The sequence below is a fragment of the Bos indicus x Bos taurus genome, chromosome 15 (assembly GCF_003369695.1).
Source record: "Bos indicus x Bos taurus breed Angus x Brahman F1 hybrid chromosome 15, Bos_hybrid_MaternalHap_v2.0, whole genome shotgun sequence".
NCBI classification, from domain to species: domain Eukaryota; kingdom Metazoa; phylum Chordata; class Mammalia; order Artiodactyla; family Bovidae; genus Bos; species Bos indicus x Bos taurus.
In genome coordinates, this window is record NC_040090.1 from 56136371 (window position 1) to 56160003 (window position 23633).

At 51.4% G+C, this 23633-nt stretch overlaps 1 protein-coding gene across 1 annotated transcript in view; it reads left to right on the forward strand.

Moving 5' to 3' along the window:
• The window catches only part of DSCAML1 (DS cell adhesion molecule like 1), a 365718-nt gene that overhangs the window by 296295 nt on the left and 45790 nt on the right, over positions 1-23633 (forward strand). Inside the window, exons 12-14 of the mRNA XM_027563620.1 lie at positions 18170-18369; positions 18924-19020; positions 19637-19765. Coding sequence (XP_027419421.1) covers positions 18170-18369; positions 18924-19020; positions 19637-19765 — 426 coding nt within the window. The remainder of the gene's footprint in view (positions 1-18169; positions 18370-18923; positions 19021-19636; positions 19766-23633) is intronic.

A 23633-nucleotide genomic window follows, 5' to 3' on the forward strand; every position in this document is an offset into this window, starting at 1 on the left:
CTCCAGCATTGCAGGCAGATTCTTTACCATCTGAGCCACCAGGAAAGCCCATAAGTGCCTTAAAAAGCTACAAACAAGGGGATACAAAGAGAATCAGGATCGATTTTAATTTGGGTAGCCATCAAGGGAATATTAAGAGAAGTTCCACAACAGGAGTAGTTGCTAAGTAGGACTTGAATGATGAGAAGGATGCCGACAAGAAGCAATGGAAGCAAAGGTCATTCCATTCCAGGATGAGGACAAAGTATTGCGAGACTGTGGAGGCAGGCAAGTCCATGCATTCCAGGTGGAACTTAGGGTTTCTGGTGGAGAGTGAAGGGAGGATACTGCTACTGCTAAGTCGCTTCAGTCGTGTCTGACTCTGTGCAACCCCATAGACGGCAGCCCACTAGGCTCCTCTGTCCCTGGGATTCTCCAGGCAAGAACACTGGAGTGGGTTGCCATTTCCTTCTCCAATGCATGAAAGTGAACAGTGAAAGTGAAGTCGCTTAGTCGTGCCTGACTCTTAGCGACCCCATGGACTGCAGCCCACCAGGCTCCTCCGTCCATGGGATTTTCCAGGCAAGAGTACTGGAGTGGGGTGCCATTGCCTTCTCCATAGGCAGGGAGGATACACATGAGGTGCTTGTGGGTTTTGGAAGCAAAATGCTTTCTTTCTATGCAGTGTTGACTCTTAATATCAGGCACCAAATAAGAGTTGCAGGAGCCCAGGAGTCTAGTGCAGGTTGGGATTCCAGAGCTGGTTCTTGGGGTATTTCTTTCCTCAAGGCCTGAAATTTCTAAGAGTTTGTTAGAGGGAGCAAACAGCTTTCCTAGTCCCTGGACACGCTTGTTGGCAACCATCCAGGCCCAGCTGGTCCCCAGTCCTCCCTGACCCCCAGGATGTGGGTGCTGCTGAGGCCATGCATACCTAAGCGGACAGCCCAGCCTCAGCACTGTCACAGCACAGCATTTGACAGTTTACAAAGCCCATACCCAGCCTGTGGTGTTGGCGCACGGTAGTTCCTTCTTGGGGAAGGAAAGATCCTGGATCAAGGTGACTGAGTGATAGAATCCCAGCTGAGACAGGTGCTTGCCTCTGTGGACTCACATTTTGATAGAGAGAGCACAGACCAAGAGATGGAAGACTGGCTGCTGGTCCCAGCTCTGTGACTCACTGGCTCTGTATCCACGAGCCATCCTTTCCCTGCTCTGGGCGTCAGTTTCCTCATCTGTACAGTGAGGCCTGCACTAGAATTTAGTGCATAGCTGATCCCAGGGTCCCCATCGGCTCAGACAGTCTATGATTCTCGCTATGCACATCGCCCTTTCAGGGCACCAGGCCACCTCCCAGAACTGGGTTGAAAAACAAATGTAATTAACAGATGAAAACACTGCGTCCACGGGGCTACCTTTTATCTCCCTGTTAAAATGTAAAATGAAACAAGAAAGATAATGACCAAAAGGAGGAGGAGGCAGTCCCTCCTCCATCTGACAGTGGGGCAAAAGTAAAGCATCTTCAGGGAGAATGCTTCACCAAGAGTCAGGTACAAAGAAATGCCGCTTAGTCTGAGGTGCAAGAGCCAGCTGTGTTCTGATGCCACTGCTGCATAGGACTCAGTCGTCCCTTTGTGCCACAGGTTACCTGACTAGACAGGCTCTGTTTCACCCCCAGACTCCCCTCCACTCTTTGAAGGCTCCAGTGATGGGCCCAAGGCAAAGCCCATGGCCGATTAAACCTATAAGGGCTCTTTGTTTGGTCTGGGTTTTGATTTGTTTGTTTAGCAAAATGTCAGACCAATTAAAGCCAGATCCAAGAGCCCTCCAGAGCTCACAGGCAGCTGCAGAACCACAGAATTCAGGAGGGAGGAGAGGAGGAGCCAAATGGGGAGTAGGGGGAGTGGAGGGAGTGGGGCTCACCCTGGTGGAAGGAAGTCCGGGGCCTGGGTAGACCAGGTCACCTACCAGCGGTTGACCATTGGTGCAGAGACTGGGATGCGAAACCTTGGAAAGACAACTGTGTATCCAATGACCTGAGATGGTCCTAATTTCACACTTGCTCAAAGGAAACTCCTTCTGCTGGGCAGAAGCAGCCCCTCCCTTGGACCTGGTGGCCAGGGCTCCTGCTCTAGAGCTTCTTCTGCCCTCCTCAGCCCCCACCCTTCCCACAGGGCAAGGAACCTATAACCAAAGGACACGGCTGCCCAGAACCCACTCCTCCCTTTCTCGACCATGCTCCAGGCACCCAGGCTGGAGACATCCTGTCACCAGGCCAGGCTCCCTCCTGCGGCCCCCACTGAACCCTGGTCAGGAGGTCCCAGTCTGAGCCCACCCACCCTATGCAGGACCCAGGGAGGCCAAAATGAGTAGCTGTAGCTTAGCAGACAGGAAGATCCTGACCAGGGAGACAAGAGTCCTGATTTCCTGTCCCCATGTGCCCCTACTGCTTCTGGATAAACCGGGGTCAGTCCCTCTCTCTCCCTGAGGCTCAGATTGCTCCTCTGTTCAGAGAAGTCATGACCTTTTTCTCCCTTTGCCTCCGCCCCTGAGGCATAAACAGAGCTCAACGAGTGAGTGATACTTGCTGTGCCAGTGGAGGCCTGGTGGGGCATGTGAGCACAGTTCCAGAACCTACCTTGCAGAAGCCCTTGGTGTTTCAGGGCAGCAGTCACCAACTTTTTTGGCCCCAGGAACCGCTTTCATGGAAGACAGTTTTTCCATGGCCTGGGGCGGGGGGTGGTTTCAGAATGATTCAAGTATATTACATTTATTGTACACGTTATTTCCGTCATTATTACATCAGCTCCACCTCAGGTCAGCTGGTCTTAGATCCCAGGGGTTGCGTGCTCCGTCGTGTCCTACAACCCTTGCAGCCCCGTGGACTGTCCTCAGAACGCCATCAGGCTCCCATCTGGGCCTCTCAGGTCGACGGAGACTTGAGACCTGCAAAGTCAAGATTCTGAGAAAACTTCCTCCTGCTCGTGTGATTCATGCCCAGGTCTGCCACTTCCACGGGCAGCGGGTGCCCACCCCAGGGCCAGGTGCTGTCCACAGCGCTGAGGGTGTGATAGGGGTGAGCTCCCCGCAGAGCAAGGGCAGTGAAGCCCACAACCTCCTACCTCAGGCAGCCCCTCCAGCTCCACGGGGACTGGCTGTGACTGTCCTCTTGGAAACTCGGCGTGGGGAATTTCTATCACACACTGGAACCTTGTGTTTGCTCCCTAGAGCCACTGTAACAGAGTTCCACAAACCAGGTAGCTTAAAAGAACAGAATTATATTCTCCCACAGTTTTAGAAGCCTCGAAATTCCAGGTGCCAGCAGGGCTGTGCTGTCTCTGCAGGCTCTAAGGGAACCTGTTTTTCTTGCCTCTGCCGGTGGTTGCCAGCCATCCTTGGCATCCCTCCCTCGGATTGGAGTCTCTGCCTGCATCTCCCTGGGTGTCTTCACACCAGCTTCCCTCTGTGTGTGTCTCCCCTCTCCTTATAAGGACACCAGTCATAGTGGACTAAGGGCCCTTCCTACTCCAGGAAGACATCTCTTTAAAAATTATCTCTTTATGTGTATTTATTTGGCTGCGCGGGGTCTTAGCTGTGGCACTCAGGGTCTTCCATCTTTGTTGTGGCACACGGGATCTTTAGTTGCAGCATGTGGGATCTAGTTCCCTGACCAGGGATCGAACCTGGGGCCCCCTGCAGTGTGGGAGCCTGGAGTCTTAGCCACTGGACCACCAGGGAAGTCCCCAGACATTACTAATAGTTGATATCTACAAAGATCCTATTTCCAAATAAGACCATGTTCACAGGTACCAAAATCTAGGACTTGAGATATCTCTGGGGGGAACACGACTCAAACCACAAGAATCCCCAGGCCCAGTGGTTTAGTGTTCACAGCTGCATGCTTCCCAGAACTCTGGGAGCAGAAGTGCCCTCCTTTTCAGGATGCCACCACTGCCCTTGTCTGAATACCCAGCCTCCTCACCAAAACTCTTTCTTGGTCAAGAGCTGACGAGCCCAGCCTCCCCTGTGCATTAGCCCTAGAGCAGGGGTCAGCAAACGGCCGATGGCCATATCTGGCCAGCTACCCCTTTTGCAGGAGCACGGCCATGCCCATCCTTCATACCCTATTACCTGTGGCTGCTTTCAGAGCTACAGCCACTGAATTGAGTCACTGAAACACAGAACTGTGGCCTGCAAAGCTTAGCATATGTGTATGTACTGTGGGTCTTTTGCAGGAAAGTTTAGGGCATTTGCAGCGATGACCCCGAAATACTACCTTCCGAGTAATTAAAGATGGGCAATGTCTCCTTTTGCCTCTGAAAGGATTCTGATGTTCAGGCTCATTTCAGACTTGAGTGTTTTCTCATCTCTAAGGTGGGGATAAAAGTACTACCCACCCCCTTGGGTTGGAGCAGGTGGATTTAATGAAATAATTCAAATAGAGCATTAACCAGGGTGCATGGCACATAATGAACATTCAATAAACATCAGCTATTTTCATTATTGCTATCATTTTCCTGTTATTCTGGGGAGTGTAGAAGACCAGAGGCGAGGGAAAACGAGGTCTCACCTTCATGTGAGAAAACTGGACCCCACCTCCCGACCCCTGACCCTGTGCTTCTGCTTCTCAGCAAGCAGCCAAGAGAGGGACTGACTGATCCATTTTCAGGCTGGAGAAAGTGAGGCCTGGTGAGTTTGAAGGCCTCGGCCGGCCCACCAGGCAGCAGAAACAGGGCTGCGGTCCAAATGTCAAAGGCTCCACGGTTCTCCATGACCCGCACCCCACCCCCTTCAGCACACGCTGTTTGTCAGTTCTGTGCCCCATGCACACGGGCAGTGGATGGCTAGGGTTCCCCCGGCACCTCCCCACCAGCTCTTGGAGCCAAGGCTGATTGCTTCCATGCAATTTGAATTAATCTCATGCTTCAGGTGGAGCTCGGCTAATCAGGGGAGACAAGAAGCCGAAGTGGGTGCAATCAAATTAACAACGCTAGGCCCTGGCTCTTTAAGAAGGAAAAAACAAAGCAGGCACCAGAAGGCACCTCCCCCCACCCCAACCAGCCCTTCCCTGGGGAAGCCTGGCACGGCTGCCAGGGCTGAGCGCAGAGCTTCTCCCGCCCTACCCCACCCTGGGCCGACCACCCCACGCGCCAACAATGCCCCTTTGTGGCAGCTTATCTCACACCGCCAAACAGCCTGTGGTTCTTGTCGGGATCTTGTTAACAAGGAGCAGAGACACAAGCTTTCGCGGGGAGGGGGGGAAGTGGGCTGAGTTGGGGGGAAGGAGGGGCCGACTCACCTCAAATGGGTGAATGGGTGCCTGTAATCCTTTCAGAAACAAAAGGAGATGCGAGCCTCCCAGCTGGGCAGCTCCCTTCTCCCCTGGGGAGGAGGGCCTGCAGAACTCTCTTGAGCCTTCAGGGCATGTGCTGTCCCCTGGAGAAGAAGGAGTCCATCCAGAAAAGCATTTCAACTTGCCAGAGAGTGCATCCTTGTTAGCAAAAAAAAAAAAAAAAAAACCCAAACAAAACAAAACAAAAAAACTATGGGACTCCTGGAGAGATTTCGGTTAGACTCTCAGAAGGACTTCCTGAGACAGTCAAGTCGGGTCCTTGGGGTCGGGGAAGAATACCGTGACTTTGCTGCTCTTCCAACCTTCCTGGCCTTGAGGTCGTCCTCCCTGAGGAGAGGAAGGACCAGAGGGGCATCCACTTGAATGGGGAGGGGAGAACCATCCAGCCCTGTGGTTCTTCCCTCAGACCTTGTGAGGAGGAGCTCCTGAAGCCCCTCTCCCAGGCCATCCACATGGAAAAACAGAACAGCCTAACCCCTGGGTGTCCCGGCTCCCAGACCCTTCTGCTTCACCCACAGTGTGGCTGCACTTCTCTGCAGGGACACGGGGGTCTTTGCATGCCCCTTCTGCTCCCCCACCTCCTGCCCTTCTTCGACCAGCGTCACATCAGCGGTAAAATCACAGGTGCCCTGAATCCTGGCTCTGCTGCTCTCTAGCTGTGTGACCTTGGGCGATTTACTTCTCTAAGCCTTAGTTTGCCCATCTGTAAGTGAAAGTGTTAGTCGCTCAGCCGTGTCCAGCTCTTTGAGACCCCCGCCAGGCTCTTCTGTCCATGGAGTTCTCCAGGCAAGAATACTGAAGGGCATTGCCATTCCCTTCTCCAGGGGATCTTCCCAACCCAGTGATGGAGTCGGGGTCTCCTGCATTGTGAGCAGATTCTTTACCATCTGAGTAAAGTGGGAGTAAAAACAGGGTTGTTGTTGTGAGGATTAAATGAGTTAATGCATTTAAAGGAATGCAGAATAGTGTCTAGCAAATAGTAAGGCCTCAATAACATAAACGTCTAGGATTATCCTGTACTGGTGCCCCAAGCTTCCTTTGTTTGTTTTTTTTTAAATACGTATTTATTTTATTTATTATTAAATATGTATTTATTTTATTTATTATTGGCTGCACCGGGTCTTAGTTGCACCATGCGGGATCTAATTCCCCCACCAGGGATCAAACCCGGGCCCCCTGCATTGGGAGTGTGGAGTCTTAGCCACTGGACCGCCAGGGAAGTCCCCCAAGCTTCCTTTTGAAGCGTAGCATTCCACACCTCTTTCCCATTTTATCAGGCCTCTCCCAACAGCTGGTGGCATTCACGCCCTTTTTCTTCCACATCCTCCTTCCCACACGCGCTGCTCTTCTCCTCTGGGTATTAGGAACTGAATCTTCCCTCTCTGGTGATTCGGGGACTGTCAGAAACACCAGCTGAGCTCCAATCACCAGCGGAAGAGAGGGAGGGGCACAGAGACAGAGGCCAACTCATCGCCTCCCTAACTCCTGCCCCCAGGCCCGGCCAGCCCTGGCCTGGCCCCCTGGCCCCCTGGCCCAGCCCTCCTCCAGTTCTCAGCTTCCTGCTCTCCCTTTAGAATTCCTCCCTGTCATGTCACTCCCACCCAGCTTCCCACTTCTGGGACAAAGCCCAGGATGGGCGAACAGCCCACCAGGGCAGAAGGAGAAAAGTCTGGATGGAACCAGAGGAAGGGATGCTGGTGAGCTGTCAGGGGGCTTGGGGCGTCTCCTTGGCACTCCCCAGCTGTGTGACTATTTAGACAGACCACGTAGCCTCTCTGAGCTTCCATTGCCTCACTAGTACTCTTGGTGCTAAAAGCCCCCGGGCCACCTTCTTAACAGGAACGTCCTGATAAGGATGTTCCCGCGCTCTTAAACTGCAAAGATCAGCCCAACCCAGCTTATGCATGGGGCCCCAGAGAAGGGGGAAGCTGGAGGGGCCAGGGAGAGTCCAAGTAGGTGCAGAGTTTATAATCCTCATAGCAGGGTCCAGGGGCCCTAGGTCTCCATCCCCAAGCCTGAGGGGCTGGTCAGAAAGTCTGTGGATGCTTGGGGGTGAGAGGAAGCAGAGCTGTCTCCTGGTGTTTTAAAAATCTATCAGCCTCTCACATCAAATTAAAATGTAAATAGCAGCTGGTCTGGGCAGGACCTGGGGGTGACAGGAGCCAGCCTGCGAGTAATTTCACAGACGGGAAGCGGTTACATCAGATTCTGACAACTGTCTTGTTTCTGAAATTGATTTCCTCTCCCCTAGCCTTGCTGCCCCAGGAGAGCCCTGGAGCGCGGGGAGGGGGTTGAGTCCGCTGTGGCAGGGGCAGGGCCAGGCGGCCAGTGCCTTTCTCCTTTCTGTGGCTCCTGCCAGTAAAGCCCCATCAGGCCCGGGAGGAGGAAATCTGAGAGTTCTGCAAGGCTCTAAGGCCACAGGAGAGGCGCCCAGAGCCTGGGATCCTGCATCCTTCCCACAAATACATGCTAGGTCCTGAGCAGGGTGCTTGTACCCCAGAGAGTCTCACAATCAGAGATAAGGACATGGCAGTATGACATGCACCATGCCAGGAACGCTTGATGCCCACAGGAGGGGTATCTGCAGTGACATGGGGTGTCAGGAGAGGGCCTTGGGAGTCATCAGGAAGCCCCTTTGGGTTCTACCAGGGTTTGCCCCAGTCTGGCCATGCGCAGTGCTGGAGGTTGGCGCCAGGGTTGTAAAGCTCTAATCAGACTGGCCCAGCTCCCCCAGGACCTCCCACAGGACCCCAGGAAAGAACCCACCCTCCCCACCTACAGGGGTTGTGTATTCAGGGGCAGCTCACCCACTTGGTCTCCCTGATGCCCTCAAGCCCGGCCTTTCCCTGTTGCCCAGTCCCCAGAGAATCTCTCACCGCACCCTTCTTTGTAAAAAGAAATTAGGTTTCCTTGGCTGTTAATTGAATTACACTGCAGGAAAGCAGAGAAGTTGTATCTCATTAAAGCCTCCTGTGTCCTACTGGGGCTCTGTGTTGCCTCTGTGGCTGCTATTAGCGCTTGTCATGTAGAACTCAGCCCTGTGTGTACAGCCCTCCCCTCCCCCCACTCTCCTGCCCATCTCTCGCTTGGAAAGTGAGGCTGGTAAGTCTTACTTCTCATGGTCATTGGTGGTGGTGGCCAGTGAGCAATGAACCAAGAGGCCAGAGCATCCATCAGATAGCCTGCTCCATCAGGGGTACTGTGGGCATAGGGAGGCTGTGGCGCTTGGTCAAGAAATACATTGGGACCCAGGCTTTGGAGCTGGGGAATAATAACAGTACCTACCCCAGATGACTTAATTCATGTAAAGTACTAGAATACTGCCAGCACGTAGTACAAGGACGTTCTCAGTAAAAGGCAGCCATAAAAATGTGTGTGTGTGTGTGTGTGTGTGTGTGTGTGTAGAGGAAGGGTATGCTTTTGTAATGCAGGGCTGTGGGTAGATACGTGTTAGACAATTACATCAGACTGTTGACATGCAACTGACAACTACATCAGGTTACATGTGTGTCACACAACCTGTGAGTTTGCAGTAAAACCATCGAGAGTAGGCTGTGAGGGTGACTGTGTTTGTGACGGTCCGATGGGGGCGGTTTTGACATTGTGTGCAATGCACACATTGCATATATGTGCCCCTCCACGTGACTACACGTGAACCTCTCTCTCGGGAATTCTCCGGGTCTGCTTTCAACCCAGAAAGCACTCTGGGGCACAGCAGGGTCTCGGTGCAGTGAGGGTTCAATTGTGTTTATCAGTGTGATTCAGTGGAGCAGAGAGACCTTCTGATCCCGAGCAAGAAGCAAGGGGGAGACCAGGGGACTGGAGAGCAGATGGGGCGGGGCAACTGTTGCCCTGGGCTCCCCTCTGTTAGGGGGCTGCCTCTTTAAGTGCAGCAGCCACAAAGGCGGAGGCCCCCAGTGTGTGGCTCAGGAGGGCACCCAGGACCTGGGAGACCTGGACAGGGTCTGGGAGGAGAGCGCAGCAGCAGAGTCCTGTCTGTGGTTGACAGGCAGGCTGCGGAGGACAGGAAGGAAAGAGGAGGCAGGTCCCCTGCTTCTTGCCCAGAACGAGGGGCTGCAAACCCCTATAAGCAAGAAGAGCTTGCCCAGCGAGCCGGATTGCCCACCACCTTTCATCTCTCCTGAGACCCGGACATCCACAGGGGCCCAAAGCATGAGCATCTCTCCAGGCCTCGCTGGAATCTTCTTTGTGCTGCCCAGGTTGTCTAATGTGGGGCGCTCACTGCCTCTGCTGCAGCCCTTTCCCTAAACAGCAAACACCCCTGGAAAACTGTTTCTCAGGCCAAACAAGAGGCCTGCCTTCTCCCTGTGTAAAGAGCTGTTGTTTTCAGCCTCCCTTCAAACTGCATGAAGTCTGTCCATCTTCCTGATCACAGTGCAGCTTGTCAATGTCCTCCGTCAAGTAGAGAGCCCAGAACGAGGCATGATGCTTCACACGTGATCTGGAGCTTGTCATTCAATGTTCTGAAGACCTGAGCACTAGTTTTCATGGCATCAGCTCACCTTCCACCATTAGTATTAGAGCTTCATGTGTTAAGAATCATCTCTTCCCTAATATCTCTAATAGTAGAGATTGAAAGTGAAAGTTGCTCAGTCGTTTCTGACTCTTTGTGACCCCATGGACTACACAGTCCATGGAATTCTCCAGGCCAGAATACTGGAGTGGGTAGCCTTTCCCTTCTCCAGGTGATCTTCCCAACCCAGGGATCGAACCCAGGTCTCCCACATTGCAGGCAGATTCTTTACCAGCTGAGCCAGAAGGGAAGCCCAAGAATACTGGAGTGGGTAGCCTATCCCTTCTCCAGCAGATCTTCCCAACCCAGGAATCAAACTGGGGTCTCTGGGGACTCTGGTATTGCAGGCAAATTCTTTACCAACTGAGCTATGAGGGAAGCCCTGTATAGTAGAGATTATATCCTACTAATCTACTATACCAATATATATACTAATATACAATATATATACTAATATACTATACTATACTACTACTAATTCTATGCCAAAGCCTTTGACTGTGTGGATCACAATAAACTGTGGAAAATTCTGAAAGAGATGGGAATACCAGACCACCTGACCTGCCTCTTGAGAAATCTGTATGCAAGTCAGGAAGCAACAGTTCGAACTGGACATGGAACAACAGACTGGTTCCAAATAGGAAAAGGAGTACATCAAGGCTGTATATTGTCACCCTGCTTATTTAACTTATATGCAGAGTACATCATGAGAAACGCTGGACTGGAAGAAGCACAAGCTGGAATCAAGATTGCCGGGAGAAATATCAATAACCTCAGACATGCAGATGATACCACTCTTATGGCAGAAAGTGAAGAGGAACTAAAAAGCGTCTTGATGAAAGTGAAAGTGGAGAGTGAAAAAGTTGGCTTAAACCTCAACATTCAGAAAACGATGATCAGGGCATCCGGTCCCATCACTTCATGGGAAATAGATGGGGAAACTGTGGAAACAGTGTCAGACTTTATTTTGGGGGGCTCCAAAGTCACTGCAGATGGTGACTGCAGCCATGAAATTAAAAGACGCTTACTCCTTGGAAGGAAAGTTATGACCAACCTAGATAGCATATTCAAAAGCAGAGACATTACTTTGCCAACAAAGGTCCATCTAGTCAAGGCTATGGTTTTTCCTGTGGTCATGTATGGATGTGAGAGTTGGACTGTGAAGAAGGCTGAGCACTGAAGAATTGATGCTTTTGAACTGCGGTGTTGGAGAAGACTCTTGAGAGTCCCTTGGACTGCAAGGAGATCCAACCAGTCCATTCTGAAGGAGATCAGCCCTGGGATTTCTTTGGAAGGAATGATGCTAAAGCTGAAACTCCAGTACTTTGGCCACCTCATGTGAAGAGTTGACTCATTGGAAAAGACTCTGATGCTGGGAGGGATTGGGGTCAAGAGGAGAAGGGGATGACAGAGGATGAGATGGCTGGATGGTATCACTGACTTGATGCTGGGAGGGATTGGGGTCAGGAGGAGAAGGGGATGACAGAGGATGAGATGGCTGGATGGTATCACTGACTTGATGGACGTGAGTCTGAGTGAACTCCGGAAGTTGGTGATGGAGGCCTGGCGTGCTGCGATTCATGGGGTTGCAAAGAGTCAGACATGACTGAGCGACTGAACTGAACTGAATCTACTATACAAATGAGTAGACTATAATAACTAATACTGTTTATTAGTATGACCAGGGGCAAACTGCTTCCCTGTGCAACCTCAAGTTTCCTCATTTGTAAAAGGAAAGGTCCATGTTCAGTTCAGTTGCTCAGTCGTGTCCGACTCTTTGCGACCCAATGGACTGCACCACGCCAGGCTTCCCTGTCCATCACCAACTCCTGGAGCTTACTCAAACTCATGTCCATCGCGTCAGTGATGCCATTCAACCATCTCATCCTCTGTCGGCCCCTTCTCCTGCCGCTTTCAGTCTTTCCCAGCATCAGGGTCTTTCCAATGAGTCAGTTCTTCGCATCAGGTGGCCAAAGTATTGGAGTTTCAACATCCGTCCTTTCAATGAATATTGAAAACTTTAGGATTTCCTTTAGGATTAACAGGTTGGATCTCCTTGCAATCCAAGGGACTCTCAAGAGTCTTCTCCAGCACCACAGTTCAAAAGCATCAGTTCTTTGGCACTCAGCTTTCTTTATAGTTCAACTCTAACATCCATACGTTACTACTGGAAAAACCATAGCTTTGACTAGACAGACCTATGTTGGTAAAGTAATGTCTCTGCTTTTTAATATGCTGTCTAGGTTGGTCATAGCTTTTCTTCCAAAGAGCAAGTGTCTTTTAATTTCATGGCTGCAGTCACCATCTGCAGTGATTTTGGAGCCCAAGAAAATAAAATCTCTCACTGTTTCCATTGTTTCCCCATCTATTTCCCATGAAGTGATGGGACCAGATGCCATGATCTTAGTTTTCTGAATGTTGAGTTTTAAGCCAACTTTTTCACTCTGCTCTTTCATCAAGAGGCTCTTTAGTTCTTCACTTTCTGCCATAAGTGTGATGTCATCTGCATATCTGAGGTTATTGATATTTCTCCTGGCAACCTTGATTCCAGCTTGTGCTTCATCCAGCCCAGTGTTTCTCATGATGTACTCTGCATATAAGTTAAATAAGCAGGGTGACAATATATAGCCTTGACGTACTCCTTTTCCTATTTGGAAGCAGTCTGTTGTTCCATGTCCAGTTCTAACTCTTGCTTCCTGACCTGCACACAGGTTTCTCAAGAGGCAGGTCAGGTGGTCTGATATTCCCATCTCTTTCAGAATTTTCCAGTTTATTGTGATCCACACAGTCAAAGGCTTTGGCATAGTCAATAAAGCAGAAATAGATATTTTTCCAGAACTCTCTTGCTTTTTCAATGATCCAGTGGATGTTGGCAATTTGATCTTGGTTCCTCTGCCTTTTCTAAATCCAGCTTGCAATCTGGAAGTTCACAGTTCACGTATTGCTGAAGCCTGGCTTGAATTTTGAGCATTACTTTACTAGCATGTGAGATGAGTGCAATTGTGCGGTAGTTTGAGCATTCTTTGGCATTGCCTTTCTTTAGGATTGGAATAGAAACTGACCTTTTCCGGTCCTGTGGCCACTGCTGAGTTTTCCAAATTTGCTGGCATATTGAGTGCACCACGTTCACAGCATCATCTTTCAGGATTTGAAACAGCTCAACTGGAATTCCGTCACCTCCACTAGCTTTGTTGTGATGCTTCCTAAGGCCCACTTGACTTCACATTCCAGGATGTCTGGCTCTAGGTGGTTATGTAAAGCATCCATCATGGTTATCTGGGTCATGAAGATCTTTTTTTACAGTTCTGTGTATTCTTGCCACCTCTTCTTAATATCTTCTGCTTCTGTTAGGTCCATACCATTTCTGTCCTTTATTGAGCCCATCTTTGCATGACATGTTCCCTTGGTATCTCTAATTTTCTTGAAGAGATCTGTAGTCTTTCCCATTCTGTTGTTTTCCTCTATTTCTTTGCATTGATCACTAAGGAAGGCTTTCTTATCTCTCCTTGCTATTCTTTGGAACTCTGCATTCAGATGGGTATATCTTTCCTTTCCTCCTTTGCCTTTAGCTCAGTTTCTTCATTTGTAAAAGGAAGGGTCTGTGTAGATCATCTATGTGCTTAGTCACTCAGTCGTGTCCAACTCTGCAACCCCAGGGACTGTAGCCCACCAGGCTCCTCTGTGCATGGGAATTCTCCAGACAAGAATACTGGAGTGGGTTGCCATTCCCTTCTCAAGGGGATCACCCAACCCAGGGATCGAATCCACATCTCCCACATTGCAGGGTCATTCTTTACCATCTGAGCCACCAGGGAAGCCCATGGATCATCTATACCCATGCCTTTCAAGAGAAACAAAATGAAAGCTGGCTATATAATTTAAAATCTTCTAGTTGTCACATGTTCAAAAAAGTAAAAAGAAAGAGGTAAGATTCACTGTGATAGTATATTTTATGTAACCCAGTATATCTAAAATATTAACATGTGATCAACATAAAATTATTAAGGAGCTGTTTTACATTCTTTTTCTTTTCCTCCTGTGTTTTTGAAATCCAGGATACACTTTACATCACAGCACAACCTACTTTGGACCAGCCATGTTTCTAATGGCCAAGAGCCACGTGGCTAGTGGCTGCTATAATGACTGCTATCTGGGTTCTGCAATTCTAAGACTTTGTGATTCTGTAAAATAGCTGGCAAGTGACATCTTAAGGTATGCATGTATTTATCTGATGCCTTTCTCAGAACAGGAGAGGGACATGAGACCCTTAGGGTAGGAACAGTATCCAGGTTTCTTGAGGAGTTGCTACATGGCAAGCACTTCATATATACAGACCCTGATTGCCCCCATAACAGCTCTGTGGGATTAACACCCATGTCTTCACATCACAGATGGTGAGTCTGAGGCTTGGAGAACTCAAGTTGCCTGCGTTAAAGACCTCATAGCTGGGTAGAAATACATGCACTTGGCCCCCAAGCTCTTCAAGCTGGGGGAGCCCACAGAAGCAGTCTCTTCTTCTTGACAGATGGGCTCCCCTGAACCTGCCCTGAGCTGTGGGGCTATGAGAACACTGGGTCTGCTGTGTGCTGCTGTTTGCCGTAACAATGGTGAAGAGAGCCCACCCCTGACCCCAGGTGCGGTTAATGCTCAGGACTGAAGGACCAGTTAGGCTCTTGAGGTCTTGTTGTCTCTGATTGTCTCTATGTCTGTCTCTTTTAACAAGCCTGCATGGGAAGACTCTGTGAGGCAGGACTGGCGTGTATGGATGCACAGGCTGTGCACGCTCAAAGGTGCATAGACTAAGGGGCAGGTGGAGTCTGGAACCCAGTTCCTACTCTACTGGCCAAGCTGTGGCTCCCGGCACCGTGGGGCAGCCAGCCAGAGGAATGCCTTTGTAATTCACACACAGGCCCAGGACAGGTGGGTGCAGCCCTACCTGGAGAGCAGAACAGGGATGAACTGCCAGCTTCTCACCCTGGTACAGAGCCTTGAAGTCCTCCTACCAAAGAAAGACTCATCCTTTCCCCTTCTGCCTTGGGCCTCTGGCCTATGCTGGGGCTTGACTGTGCCCCCACCCCCTTCACACACACACACACACACACACACACCCACCCACACCCCTTGTCATGAAAACCCCCTGGCCTCTTCTTCAGCTTCAGCAGCAGCCTCTTAATAGCAGGGACTCCCCTTGCCTAGGGGCTAGGCCCTCTTGCCTAAGGGGCTGAGCCTCTCAGGGCTCAGGCCTCCCAGGGCCACAGGCTCTGACCATTCACGTCTGAGAAGCAGAAACAGCCCTAAGGCCCCTCCCCACCCCCACATCCCAGCATTTCAGTGCTTCAGGAAAAATGGAGGCTTCTGCAATGCAAGGCCCGACTTGTTGATGTAAAATCTTACTCTATATTCCACCCAGGTTTATACAAGTGAATTATGCAAATCTTTGATGGAGAAATATTCCTCTGCACATCCTTGAGAGTGTAAAACCTTAGTCAATAATTCATACTCTCATGTCTCTGACTGCAGGCTTTTTCTTCATTATAACTTGCACCTCGTTATTTGTCTTCCGAGTTTTATTGTATATCTTGGTGTAATGCCGTGCATTATAAAATTTATCTGCTTCATTATTTGATGAGCCAGGGCTGAGGATTGTGCTAAGATGTTGGTGTAGGGGCCAGGGGACCAGGACTGCCTTCAGGATCCAGCCCCATGTGAGAGAAGGTAGAGGAGGCGGCTGGCTGCATGGTGACTTCAGGGGACACCAGAAACCACCCTTCACCTCCCACACTGGTTCCAGATGTCCCCTCATGCACTGACTGGCATCCCAGGTCACACCATTACAGCGCTTTGCCTTCACACCTTTTTCCAAAGGCTTATTTGTCCTTAGAAGTCAGATGACCCTGGAGAGTATGCTGGGAAGAATGTTGTCTGAGTAGGTGTTTAAAACTGGAGAGAAAGGAATTCCCTGATGGTCCAGTGGTTAGGACTCTGAGCTTCCACTGCAGGGGTCCTGGGTTCCATCCCTGGTCAGAGAACTAAGATCCTGCATGCCCAGCCAAAAAAAACTGGAGGGCAGAGAATTCCTGAGGATGCTAGGAGGGAAAGGAAAGGGCAGCCACTGAAGTGGATCAGGGGTGCGGTACCCAGAGGGGAGTCCACAGGGTGGGGAGCATAAAGAGAGAGAAGACAGAGTTTCCTCTTGTGCCATAACCCAAGCAGGCCAGTGAGGAGAGGATGCTCAGTGTGAGCAGAGGTCCTCCCCTAATGGCAGGGGTGGAGAATGCTGTCTGATTCTTGCAGTCAACCGCAGCGCCCCCTAATGTGTCTACTCTAGCATGGCTCATGGGTCCTCCTAAGAAGAGAGTCCTGGGGATCTGTACTCTAAGAGGCAAGGTTTCCTGGGAAGTGGGTGAGGAAATGGCAAGGACAAGGACGGTCCTCCAGCTGTATTGGATCTCTTACCTCTCTGGGAACTGCCCTGCACATCGCTGCCTCTGGGCCTTTGTTCCAGCAGTTTCCACCCGCAAGGGTTCCGTTGCCTCTGCTCTCCCCATTTGTATCACTCCACGTCGGATGGTGAGCAGTTCTCCTAGCACAGTGCTTAGCAATCTTTCCTGGAACTGCTGTTGTGCTGTCTGTTCTCACCCCTGCAGCGAAACTCCCAGAGGTCAGGTTTGTCCTGCTCACTCATAGCTCCAAAACCCAGTGTGGCCCTGGCACCTAGTAGGAGCACCATCATTGTTTGTTGAATGGCTGGGTAATGCCCTTGCAGATGTTCCTTCGCCAAAATCAATTTCTCCTAATACCTCCCTGAAAAACTCAGATTTTCTTCATGTTCATGTTGCTTAAGCAGGTCTCTACCTCCGCCTCCCCTTACCCTCTCCTCCCAGGAGACAAGGACCCTGGGGCTGAGACCATCTTTCCCTCTGCCCCACCTTCCTCCTGCTGCTGGCTGTGGTGCTCAGGCCCAGAGGGGGTCAAGAATGAGAGGCCTCTGCTCACGGCAGTGGGAGGCTCTCCTGATGGCCAGCCAGGGCCTCGGTTGTTTCATGACTGTTTTTTTCAGGTCAGTGGTGAGGGGTGGAGTGGGGGAACCTATTAATGCACTTGTAGGAGTTAATTATGATGCTGCTGGCCAGGGTTTTCTGTTGCATTTTGTTGGGAAGAACTGGGGAGTTTCTCAGCTGCCTGGGAGGGCCCTGCTGTCTAGAAGCAAGGGCTAAACCAGCTGACCTCTGTAAGCCATGGACACAAGGCAGAGACCTCAGGCATGTCATCTGGGGTCCACAGGCCTCCCTGTCGAAGGTGCATGGATCCAGTTCAAGGGACTCATGAATTGGGGCTGGGGTAAAACGGCATCTTTTTTTTTTTTTTGCTAACTTCTAACTGAAATTTTGTACTTCCATTCTGAACCATAAGCAACAAACCACAGTGGTAGCGGCACCTGTGACTGTGACCAATAGGTATTTTTGCATCACAGCTGTGGCAGTATCTGAAAATATCATTTATACTATCACTATTATGAAATTGTTCTAATGTAACTCAGCACTAGATCTTATTTCATAGAGAATAGTGAAGAATATATATTATGTGATGAACTATATCAAAAGTTTGCTTTTGAATGTTATTTGTATAACCATACTTTGGTATATCTGGTTTCCTTTGTCATTTTATGTATGATATGCATTTCAAAGGATTCAAAGGATTCTGTTTATTGCCTTAAAGTGAATGAATGAATAGATAGACTGATTCTGAAAAGGGGCCCATGGACTATCAGAACCCCTGATAAAGGCAGAGGCTGCCCAGGTCATGGGTGTGCGGGGAAAAGGGGACAGGCAGTGAGGTTTTCTGTACCCACCTCCAACCATTATTAGACCCTCTCCCTAAGGGCAGATGGGGCTTCTCTAGTGGCTCTGTGGTAAAGAATCCAGCTGCCAACGCAGGAGACTCTGGTTCCATCTCTGGGCTGGGAAGGTCCCCTGGAGAAGGAAATGGCAACCCACTCCAGTATTCTTGCCTGGGAAATCTCATGGACAGATGAGCCTGGAGGGCTACAGTTTGTGGGGTCGCAAAACAGTCAGATACCACTGAGCAACTAAACAGGAACCCTTGGACGGAGGTGCTCCTGGGAGAGGGGCAGCCACGAAGCAGGGGCAGCCACGGGGTGGGGTCATCCAGGGGACGGGTTATCCAGGGGGCGGGGCACCCAGGGGCGGGGCCGCCAGAGGCGGGGCCTCTGAGCTGGGCAAGTGCCCTCCCAGGGCTGGTTTTCCCCACTCATTGGGACCTCCTACACCTCCTCCCTTCTCCAGTCCCAGCCATGATCACCTCCCACCCCAACACCACCATCGCCATCAAGGGCCACGCCAAGGAGCTCAACTGCACAGCACGAGGCGAGCGACCCATCATTATACGCTGGGAGAAAGGGGACACGGTCATCGACCCCGACCGCGTCATGCGGTATGCCATCGCCACCAAGGACAACGGCGATGAGGTTGTCTCCACGCTGAAGGTAAGCACCCATGCCCGTCTCAGGGGGAACCCGACTCTCAGAAAGTGGGGAGCCCACAGCTATTGCATCTGAATCCAAAAGAAGTGAACAGGAGTCTGGGAGCCCCACCCCGAAAAATACCTCTCCTTTCCTACCTATTTCCCTCCTTCACCCACCAACCTATGCCTTGAGCCTCATTCTCTCTCCTTTCTGACAACTCTACACTTTAAATGTATGGGATCCTCAGCCACGCCCTCCCTCTCCCCTCCCTCCTGGACCCCTCAGATCCTCCCTCCATCCTGGGACCCCCTCAGCGCCCCCTCTCTCGTGGACCCCCAGCCCCTCCCTCCCTCCTAAAACCCCTTGACCTTTCCCTGCACAGACTCTTCCACACTTCCATCCATTGAACTTTCTGGGAAGAGGAACTCTTGACAAACCCTGGGTGGGTTCCCTCCGAGAAGAAGGTAGTCTTGCTGATCCCCAACTAGATGGGCCCCCTTCAGCAGATGGGCTCTAAAAGACTCTCCCCATTCCTTCCTCTCTCCGCACCCTCTGCCCCTCGGACTGCCTCCCAGCTCAAGCCCGCTGACCGTGGGGACTCTGTGTTCTTCAGCTGCCATGCCATCAACTCATATGGGGAGGACCGGGGCCTGATCCAGCTCACGGTACAAGGTACCTCACCTGCTCCACGTCCCCAGCCCCTTCCTCTGGGCCCTGGTGCTCACTGCCAACTCCCCTCAAGAGTGGGGGACACTCCACACCCAGGGGCAGTGACAGGAAACAGCTCTGGGGAAAAGCCTCAGTCCACTCTCCCTCCTGCCCAGAGTGGTGCCATAGGGTCCTTCCAGGACACTGCAGACAGTGAGGTCTGTGATGGCAGAAGGCCCTGTGGAGCACACTGTTGCCCCCAGAAGTGGGAGACCTGGATTTGTAGGCCCAGACCTTGGGGGAGGTGTGCGGAGGGAAAGTCAAGATGGAAAACCTGGGAGCTCTGCATGGTGGGAAGCAGGCCATCAGCTGTGAGGGGTCCCTCCAAAAGGGGCTGAGGAAGAGAGGGGAACAGAGCAGGGACCCAGCATGCCCACTTCTGCCTCTGAGCCTTTAGATCTAAGTTTCTCCTCCATCCCTATGCTGCCTTGCCCAAACTCCAGGGCTCAGGACCCTCAGATAGACCGTTGTGTCTCCAATCCTCCCAGCACAGATCCCTTGATCTCTGCAGAGGGTCGGCAGGAGGCTAAGCTCTCTGCTGCCATCCTCACCCCTGCCCCCTTCCCTTGCCACTCCCCAGAGCCCCCTGACCCCCCAGAGCTGGAAATCCGAGAGGTGAAGGCCCGGAGCATGAACCTGCGCTGGACCCAGAGATTCGATGGGAACAGCATCATCACGGGCTTTGACATTGAGTACAAGAACAAAACAGGTAGGTGAGGGCTCGGCCCACCATAGCGCCTTGCACCACCTGCCTGGACGGTGTCCCTCCAGTGTGACGGCCCCTGGCTGTCAGGGCTGCCCATCTCAGACAGACACACAAGCCCTTGTGTCTTCCAAAGGAAGGGACATTGGTCAGGTTAGGAAACCAGGGGGCAGGTAGAAGGACCTCTACAGTTGATAGGGAGGAAATGTCAGTCCGTCCTTCCCAGGACTGACCCTGGGCAGATCCATAGGGTGGTCTGATTTAAAGCAACTTAAAAGTCACTGAGCCAGGAGCTACTGGCTGTATATGTGGGGTCAGAGACATCACAGTTTCACTGGGTCATCTAGGCACTCCAGGTTTGGGATGATGGGGTTGCTTGGGAGTCAGAGAAGCTGGTCTTTCCCAAGAATGAGTCACTGGGGAGGTAGGAGTCCCTGGAAAGTTTAGATCTAAGTTTCTTCTTCTTAGAAGCCCTCTAAAACCCCTCCCTTGGGACTCTATTAATAGCTTCTAAGAGATTGCCTTCCACTGTGAAGCCGCTTAGAGCAAAGTGAACAATGGACTCCTGTGTCTCTGGGGAAACCAGGGACCCACAATCAAGTGGCAGGAATGGCAAGGAGGGGACAGATGACCTGAACAAGAGGTCAAGCCAAGAAAGAGCCATAGGTGATCACGTTTGTATCTGCGTGACTATTTCTAAAAGGTACAGGCGACAGGGGGGCTGCCCCGGAGAGGCCCTGGGGTGACTTCAGTGCAGGTGAGAGAAGGAGAAACATACCTCTCCTCTAGGGTCCTTTCATACTTTCAGAATTCAAGACCATAAGCCCATATAAGCCTTTCAAAGTAATTTTAAGGTAAAATACGGAAAGCAAATCTGGAAAACTGAAGCCTCCCCAACCGTCCTTCTCCCACCAACTCCAACTCATCTTCCAGGACTCAGCATAGATCCAAGGTTTTGTTTCCTCAGAAGCCTTCCAGACCCTTCCTCTCTTCCTTAGCACAGCACACAGTCATTGGCTGACTGACTATCCGCTCCCCCAAAGGGTTAGCCCCAGGATAGCATCCACAGCTGTGTTTACCTCTTGAGAAGCAGCCCTGTCCAGGGCACTGGGTGCATCATTCTTGAGGCTGGTTTCTACAGGAAGGAACCCTGCCCTCAGAAGCTTACAGTCTAATTGGGGAGAAAAGTCAGCTCAGAGCCAGACCTCCCGAGGTCACTGTCAGTGCAGAAGGAGAGCCATAGAGAGAAGGGGGCGCTGCACAGACAGGGGTCATCAGAGCAGCACATCTCCTGTCCTTGCAGATGCTGCTTTGAGTTGGGAGAAGATGGGGAGCTAACGGGGCCTAGATTCAGGGAGAGGGACAGGGCCGAACCCCAGCACGGTGCAGTGCGCTCCGGGGAGTGGCATGTCTAGCAGAGGGTTCACAGACCCAGTGGTGCTAATGGTAAGGAATCCGCCTGCCAATGCAGGAGACGTGGGTTCAATCCCTGGGTCAGGAGGATCCCCTGGAGGAGGAAATGGCAACCCACTCTAGTATTCTTGCCTGGAGAATCCTATGGACAGAAGAGCCCGGCAGGCTACAGTCCGAGGGGGCACAGAGAGTTGGACATGCCTGAATGACTAAGCACACAGACCCAGTTTCTGGGTTTTTAGTCTTATTAGACTAAAAAGTGCTTTGGGCTCCAGGTTGGGAGGGGGCCTCTGAACTGAGCTTTTATTTCCTTGGGGAAGGTCATTGAAAGCCACTAGCCATGTCTGAGATCCTAGTGAGAGATTTAAGCAACATGGCACCTTGGCAGGGGTCGTCAGGCGGGAGGAGGGGTGTCCAAGAAGTGAGTGAGCAGGCTGCCGCCGTCCTGTAGCTGGGACAGGTGATGAGCAGGGGCCGGGCAGCAGTGGAGGCAGAGGGCACAGAGAGGAGAGGAAGCCCACTGGGTTCATCTCACATCTCAGGGCTTCCCAAGGCTGGACACAAGCTTCCCAGGAGCCAGACAAGAAGGGGCGGGTCTGTCCACAGCCAGCATCTCCCTGCCTGGTTGATGTAGCTGGCAGGGCTCCATTCCTGTTGGGGGAGTGGATGCCCAGGCTGTCACTTGGGGCCCTCCCCTACTGCTCATTGGGACTGCTTCCCTGCCCTCCTCCCCCATGCTGCCCCATTGCCCACCATCACCCTCCTCCACTGACCACCTTCTAATGTGTGGAAACCTTTCCTGGGGCGCTGCTCAGCCAGGCGAAGCTGAGAACATCACACATCTGGAGAGCTGTGCAGAAGGAGAGATGGGCAGGGAAGATTCTATTTTCAGAGCTCATCCACGTCTTCCCCCAACCCTGTCTGGCTCTCATGAAAAAGGAGGAACCATCATACCCACCCCAGCACCAGGGTACCAGGATGGATGGAATGGAGAGGGGAGGATAATGAAACTCAACCTCAGATTCTCCCATCCACAGGAGCTTTGCACCTGTAAAAAAAAAAAAAAAATCACAGGATCAAGAGCCCAGAGAAGCTGGGCTGGTCCTTTCTCCAGTCTTCAGGTAGGCCTACTCTGGGCCATGCCACTCAGACAGGCATCTATGCTGGCATTTAGGAAAAGGAGTCCCGTGGGAACTGGGGAGCATTACCATTGGAGTCAGGCAGAGGCTGTGAACACAGCATCGCTTCCTCATCTGTGAGGTGGAAATAGTAATGCCTGTCTTGTGGGATTGTTTTGAGGACTGAAGAGAAAGCAGCTAACATGGGGCCGTAGTTCCTCTCCTCCTTCTAACTGAAATAGCTCGTGTGGCAGTTTATAGTCCTGTGGGACTTGCAGGCTGAAATGTGTGTCTGTCAGTCAGCAGCATGTATTGAGTGCCAGTAATTTTGTTGCAGAGTCATGCATCAGCCATGTGGTAGAAAAGAGAAAGAACGAGGAGACAGAGCATTGCCCTTGGAGCTGATAATGAAGTTGCAGAGGGAATATACAGAGATGTACACATACTTGAGCACACACACACACACACACACACACACTCACAGGTACTTTCAGGACCATTACAAAGCACTCTCCAATCACATGTAATATACCACAAACTAAATTACGTGACAACTGAAAAAGGTATCCTAGGGAACGGATGGGTGACTCAAAGAAAGGAGGGGCATGTGTGTGCATGCGTGTGCGCGTGTGTGTGTGTGTCTAAGTAGATCTTCTGCCTGCATGCAGAATAGTAGAACAAGAACAAGTTTCAAAGCAGAAGACTGGGGTTGACCAAGTGTCAGGGTTGTGTGATCTTTAGCAAGCTACTTAAGGTCTTTGTGCATCTCTGTCAGTACAGACAGTGGCACATACTCCAAGGTGGCTTCGAGGAATACGTGAGCATGAAGATTTATGTGCCCATGCCTAACACAGAGCCTGGCGCATGGGTCCCCATGCTGTGGCTCCTGTCCCTTCCCTCTCGCCCCAGACCACACCCTCCTATGGCTGGAACATCTGTCCCTGACCCCCCTTCTTGGTCACAACTGTGCCTTTGCCAGGTTTTCTGCCATGTTGCTCATCATGCTAATTTTCCCAGGGAAATTACCACGTCTGCCCTTTCTAAGCCATCGTGCTCACGCTGACTTCTCCTGGCCCTAGGCAGCAGAGTAATAATACATGAATGCTGAATGATAAATAGCACCGTCCACACAAATCTATCAGACAGCGCTGCGCAGATTTAAAAATGCAGACACCACATTTCGCCCCTGTTTTCCAAGCAAGGAGCAGGGATGGGTTCTTTGAGGATGGCCCAGAAGGCAGCCTCATGGTGGGAGCCATCAGCCATCGTGGGCTGAGCCAGAGGGTCTGGTGTTGGGACGTGGTGAGTGGTCGCGGTGATCCAGGAAACCCCTTCTCGGTGCA